This window comes from Pygoscelis adeliae, unplaced genomic scaffold (assembly GCF_000699105.1).
Source record: "Pygoscelis adeliae isolate BGI_AS28 unplaced genomic scaffold, ASM69910v1 Scaffold154, whole genome shotgun sequence".
Classification (NCBI taxonomy): domain Eukaryota; kingdom Metazoa; phylum Chordata; class Aves; order Sphenisciformes; family Spheniscidae; genus Pygoscelis; species Pygoscelis adeliae.
This window is the reverse complement of record NW_008825113.1, coordinates 2,422,722-2,429,604: the sequence shown is the minus strand read 5'-3', so window position 1 is coordinate 2,429,604 and position 6,883 is coordinate 2,422,722. Positions and strand designations below refer to the sequence as shown.

General features: G+C 42.9%; 1 protein-coding gene across 1 annotated transcript in view; it reads left to right on the top strand.

The window, feature by feature from the left end:
- Positions 1–1,870, top strand: part of SETD4 (SET domain containing 4) — a 26,194-nt gene extending 24,324 nt beyond the window's left edge. The window contains exon 10 of the mRNA XM_009327960.1: positions 1,640–1,870. Coding sequence (XP_009326235.1) covers positions 1,640–1,756 — 117 coding nt within the window. The 3' untranslated portion in view covers positions 1,757–1,870. The remainder of the gene's footprint in view (positions 1–1,639) is intronic.
- The last annotated feature ends 5,013 nt before the right edge of the window (positions 1,871–6,883 follow it).

Here is a 6,883-nt window from a genome sequence, read left to right as displayed (position 1 = left end):
ATTCTTTCTCAAAACACAAGCAGTAGGGGGTGCCTAGTGGGATTATAAAGCAAAAAACAAAAGGGAAAAGTTTTTCACAGTAGTGCGTAATTGGTTTATTGAGCTTATTGCCGCAAGATGTCCTGGAAGCCAAAAGGAGAAATGGTTTCCAAAAGGGTCAAGATAAGGACAGAGCCGATGGTCTGGATGCAAACTGGAACGAGACCATCATGCTTGTTCTGTGTTTTACACTTTTCCCTTGAGCATCTGTCCTGGCTGCTGTCAGAGACTGGACATTGGGACGAATTATCTTAGTTCTCACACAGAATTGCCGTTTCTTTCTATGTGTTTGTATTCAGAAGCTGCTAGATGGTAGCCTCACCGATGTATGTTTTGCTGCTCACTGTCTTCCAGCTCCAGAACCACGAAAGGTGCGTTATATGCCCATAAGCCACAAAGCGGGCACAGGAGGCAATTTCTACTTCCTGAATGGATAATTTGTGTGCTAAACTCTATCCAAAGCATCCGAAAATGTGCGCATGCCATTATATTTTTCAGTAACGCAGCTCACAACAGAGGTAGTTCATCACAGCTAATTTCTGAAAGATGTCCGTGGGGTTGGACTAGTATAAGGCTTGAGGAGCACGCTGATCAAGAGCAGTAAAATAGCTTGTTTCTGATTTTGCAGGGGATTAACTTGAGAGAGAACTCCGACTAACAAAGCAAATTATTCATGGCAGAATGAAAGGAAATGATAATATAGCTTCCCAGAACAACGGACTAATACTGTGGTGCTGCAATAAATTTGAGAAAGTTAAAACAAAAGGAGGAATTGGCACAGGTCTGCAGTTGTTTCCAAAGGACCAAAAATACAGTGCAGACCCCACATGTTAGCAGGTGATAGGGTTGCAGTTTGGAAATTCGTGGTCTCTACCCTTTTATCTAGACAATTGTACTTATTCAAATGTACAAGTCTCCTGTGTCTGCTTAACCTGTCCAATTTTGTGACTTAAGAACAGACTTAAGAATTGCTCAACATTTTTATTATTTAAATCTTAAAGAGCCTTTCTTTGGCAAATCCTTTCTGGGTTACAAATTTCATTTAGTCCGGATAAGCTTTTAAGGGAAAAGTGCTGGCACTGTAACAGTGTCCTCCTTAAACTGCACATAATTTAAAATCCTATAATGTGTAAAAGAGAAATATGACCTGTTCAGTGGGTTTCAGTGGCATTTCAGGACCTTAGGATCCTGAAAGTCCATCTCAAAACAAAATGGTATTTTATTTCTGCCGTATAGTTCTCCTCCAGATGTTTTGAGGCCTACATGCAAGTTTTTAAAAGTCGTATTAGTAACCTTGGCTCAGTGTGTCTCTTACTCAAATTTTCTTTTCTTAATTTGAAATTATTTAGAACAGCAAATACTAACTGATAGCTGGTTTAATATTCTTGGTGTGTATGGCTTGGATTTGGTGCTTCACCATTTAGCTGCAGAAAAGCATATTTTTAAGAAGCTGTTGCAAGACTTGCAGGAAATATAGATGAGATTTAAATGTCAGGTCTCAAGGGAGCTGAGAACTATGCACAATTGTTTTTAGTTTTTGACTTGTGTGATTCTACTAATGACGTGAATGATGTTTTTTGCCTTTTTCTGCTCTTTCCAGGATGCCTTTGCAATGAGATTCTTCTCCGAAATAAGATTCTCCTGTTTGTGTAGTCCATGCATTATTTTAAGAAGAAACCAGATGAACAATTATGGAAATGTAACTCTGGAGTGCTAGTGACAAGGAAGATAGGGTGCCCCTGTTAAACAGGGAACAGGAATCTCCTAGGTCTACCACTATGTAAACTTTACTTGTCTTTTGTCTGGTTGCCTGCCTGTGAGAATTGGAGCAAAAGCAGTACAGGATCCTCTGGACACTGTATTGGCTGTAGGGAGAGCAGAGGCTCCCTCTCTGCCCCCAGCAATCTCTGCATGGGATTCTCTCACTGTTGTTCATATTTGTCGTTCGTTTTGGGGAGGAATAAAAGCACTTGCAATCACTCTGTTGAGTATTCAGCAGTGAGGTATGAATCACAACATTACACAGTGCTGTTTGCTTTCATAAAATATACATGATGCAAGAGGGGTCACATCAGATATTTGCTTATCTTTCGGCTTGTTTGAAGACCAAACCACAGCCATGTTGGGATAAAACAACTGAGGTTAGATAGTGCTAGCAGCATGCTGTTAAATCCTCTCCCAGCTTACCACGAAAACCTCAGCGTTGATACACTTTTGCAATGTGTACAGACCAGCAGAGTAATTAAAAAAAGTAGCTTACTGTAACCTCGCCGTTGGCTCTCACTGAGCGATGTGAGGGAACTGCAAGCCTGCACTGGGAGACAGCGAGAGGTGTGATGCCAGTGCCTTTCCTAGCACGGTCACACTCCCGGGGGGAAACATCTGCTCGGAAAAGCACAACAGCTGGGGTTTTCAAAGGTGTGCGAGGTGTGCCCAAAGAAAATCAACGTGTGTCGAGTGCCTGATTGCCTTAGGCACCTTTGAGAGTCCAAAGCAAAGGTGACATCATGGCTTATTCTTCCAACATACTTACGGAGCCAAAGAAACATCTTAAAGACAAGAATTTTACAGCATTTTCACTGTAATGAGATGTTTTTTATTACGCTTCTGACTGATTTATGGAGGACTGTATCAAGGAAACAAGTCATGGGATATGTGTTATGACAGCTCCTGCAAACATACCTGAGCTGGTGCAGTGCTGGCTCCAGTGCTGACAGGAGTGCAGGGAAGCAGCCTGCAGCACTGGTCTGAGATGCTGCTCAGTTTTCAGATCATTAGAGATGTTAATGATCTCATGGATCCACAGGTGATTAGAGCTCCATCCTGCCTAGCTATCCAGTTAATCAGAACTGGATTTAGCTACCTGGCAGTTATCTTGGTTATGCCTACAACAAGGCATAGACACAACTTTTGACTGCAGTATCAACGTACTTACCATAAGTTGTACTGACACAAGCTGCTGCATTTTGGTCAGCACTGCCTTGGGTCTCACACTGCCTTGTGCAACCTGTGCAGGGTTAAAACGTACCAGACAAGGATGGCTGCATTTCATTCCTGTGTTGCACACACCTAGAGGTCTGCATGAATCCCAAAACAACCAACTCAATGCCTCTTGCATTGCCAGGGCGTCCTCACTCTATGACACATTTTAATGTGCAGTCTGCAGGATTTGGGCACTCTCTAGGTTCACCTGGCAGCTGAGCACTGCTCAGTCCACAGTGCTTGTCCACAGTGCAGTTATATGTTTCAGTTGCATGCTAACACTGGATGAAACTTTATAGCTCAATGGAACAAATGCCATTTTACTGTGTCCTGACTTCCTACCACTAAATGGTGAGAGGCAGACCCCTGTCCAGTAATAGAATACTGCAGTTTCGTTTGTCTTAGCTCTGCTTACATGCAGGATATTTTGGACCTGCTAGTCTCCTGAGCCAATCGCCTCTTATGCCACATGCACAACACAACAGTTATGGGATAGATACATGCAGGTATCTAAGGCCCTAAGGTGTGTATGGTGTGGATCTTAACCAGGTTTCTTAGCATCTGCAAGGGCTCTGTTGCTATTTTCTGCAGAGCACATTCTTTCTGTGAATAGAAGATGCTGTGCTTTTCAGGGTGTCATTGCGAGTAGCACTGACCTTGGGACCTTAAAATGCGAACTTCTTCAGCCTGAGCTAAAAAAAAAATAATCCTAGCTCTTGAAGTAGTAGCAGCCAGTCATGTGGCCCACCCACTGCTCAATGCCGCCAGAGCACCACGCTGAACACGTGCATCTGGATGAGAAAAAGCCACTCTGGCAAGTGCGCCTCTTCCCGTGTTGAGGTTTCCATCTGTTTTCACTCATTTTGAAGGGATGTGGGCAACATGCCTCTTGAATATTTGAAGATAACTGCACACTTCTGCTCTGAAGAGCAAACAACTCCTTGATGATAAGATCTCTGATGACATATCGTGGTTTTCTGCAGTGAAGGATTGCTCGTGTCCTCTGCTATCAGGTGCTGCACATGAAAGAGCTGCTGCCCTGGCTGATAACGTGCTCACTGGATAGGACATGTCAATAGCCTCCTCCTTCCCAACGCAGTGGTGGAGAGCTGTACATCCCAGTGCCGAGGAAAGTGGCAGCAGGTGGCGGGGAAAGATGGTCAGGACCAAGGGTGAGTTCATACACTGAGACATTACCTGTATTTTGGCAACAGTGCTATTCACTTAAAAGGGCAGTGCACTTTTTTTTCTTTTTTTGGGTATTGTAATGTTAAATATGGAATTTACCACAGCACTTTCCAAAACAAACACACCCTCCTTTTTGCCTCATATGAATTGTCTGTACCTGCTGCAATATAAAACATAATAAAGAATTTGCTCAAACAGATCACGGGGCAAATAAGTGGCAGGGTTAAGAAAGGTAGCTGCCGCTGTTCTGCTGAAGTTTTCTTTGTGCTGGATGTACCTCTATAAGCCAAATTTTTATAATTTTACTCACTTTGAACATTAGACTCTTACCCCACAAATAATTCTCCTGGAGTCTGTGAAATAATCTTCTACATCTTCTCCCAGGATATTCTCACTTGTAAACACAACATTAATCTTTGTACTGATGAGTCAGAGGTACATCTCCCTAATCCAGGTCATCACCTTCTGTCCAAACAAAAATTTTGGCTGCCCTTTGGCAATCTCCTTATGGGTGTCTAGCTGTCAGCTCAGCAACAGCATCACTGCGAGTGTACAATAGCATCATTTTGCCTGTCATTCAGTTTATAATCTGCATATTGATATGGGGCCAATTTCTCATCCGATTCAAACAGCAGCAAAATCCTCCCCCCAAATAAAACCCAAAAAGCCCCAGAGATATTCAGGAACAACATCAGTAGCTTACCCTGGTTTTAATAGGTCTTTATCTGTTAACTGCAAGCTAGATTACACACAGGACAAGGTGCCTATATCTGCCAAGCCACCTCCTTGTCACTCCTTTGCCTTGCTGCTTACAAATAATTGCACTTGTTTCCTTGTGTTTCGTGCCTGCATGTCTCTTGGTTTGTACTTCAGCTGTAAACATTTTGGAGCAAGGGAGGTTTTTGTGTGCTAAGGTTGTACAGTACTGAGCACATTTGGGTCCTGGTCCAAAAGAAAGGTTTGAGGACACCTGAAAACCAAAATCCACATAAAGTCCATAAAGAGCACTATGGAGTATTGTCTATTAAACCACGGTGCAGAGTCAGAGCCTGGTCATTTTTAACTTGCTGATCTTTTGTAATTATGTAAAAAAAAAGGCCGTGTGTCTTTAATTCAGTTCTCATTTATGCAAAAAATTACTACTTAGATTGAAGGACTGGGTCTTCTGTGCTGACACACTGCTGCTATGAAGCACTCTGAGGTTTCCTGGCATTGCAGGCACCCAGTGACACAGGCTGTGTCTGAAAATGTTTAACTGCTTCGATCTACAGTGCTTAATATGTCTCTGAAATTTATCTGGAAAACTGTTTTAAAAAATAATCTTTCAGGTTGGTTTTCAACCTAGGGCGTTTTTCCCCTGTTCCAAGGCACAACTGCAGGAAAAGGGCCACTTAATGCTTTTGCTGATGCTTGTAGTTTACAAGAGATTCACTTTGCAAAATATCACTACCGTTTTGTTATTCAGAAGGCAGACAGCAAAGGCAATCTTATACTTCTTTACAAAGCAGATGACCATGTCAACAAATGTACGTATAGCATCACAACTCAGGCCTCAGCCCACACTCTGGACAGCCAAAACTGTTGTGATAGGCACCAACCTTTGAATCCTATACGATTTATAGTAAGCTGGGCTTGGATATTGACTAGTCAATATGTGCCCTTACTCTGGGCCATCACTGAGCTCCTTTACGTGCCTGGTACCTTTCCTGGGCAATGTGACTCTGTTATCTAGCTACTGAGCTGCTAGAGCATTAGTTTAAGCTTTCCAAACATCTTTTATTAAGATGCTTTCTGCATCTGAGGCAGGTCAGATATTCCATTTGTATCCTCCTGGGTTCAAGTGACAATAAACTAAGGAATAGCTAGCCTTATTAAAAAATTTCTTGATGCATTCACTGTTGAAAAACAGAAGAGACAGAGACCCCAGGAAAATAGTGAACCCCTGAATGCAATTCCACAAATTCTCCTCTGATCACTTCCATGATGGTTTAATCTGAGTCTCTTTCTGCACAGCTGCCTTGCTCTCTCCCTTATCCTCTCTTAGGAGGGAACAGTCCTGTTTCCTATCAGCCATGGCCGCTGTCTCCATCCATGTGCTTTGCACAGTTTCCAGGCTTCTTTTCTCTTTCGCTCTTACGCTTGTATTAAAAGTTGTTTCAAGTCACTGTGGGTGAAAAACTTGGCTCCTCTGCTGGACTGAAGCCCCCAGCATTGCTGGCCCTTGACTCCTTTGCCACCCTTTCCTGGACTTAGGTTAGTTATTACCTCCCTGTTATGAAATGTATGCTGTAAAGTCACACTGAAGGTGACTTTTAAAAAGAAGTTGTCATGGCTTTCTGTAATAAGAGTGGCACCCATAATCTGCCACAATAATTGCCTTAATTCTTCACGTGTGGGAATAGCATAACCATGTTGGCTTATCAGAGAGCTGGCCTCAAGGCCACAGGAAGATGTGGTCAGAGAAAACTTACTGGAGGTTTGATGTTGCTGTTTGGACCATTTCTCATCTTTGACGTGTTGGAAAACATCCCCTAGACCACAATTCGCTGCTGTGGATTTCAAAAGGCAGCTTCTGCCTGGACACATAAAAGGGTTCAAAGGAAGGGAGTCCCCTCGTGTGGTTCGGGTACACGATCTCTTTCTGGGAGCCCTGAGGTTCAGGCAGAGGAAGAAA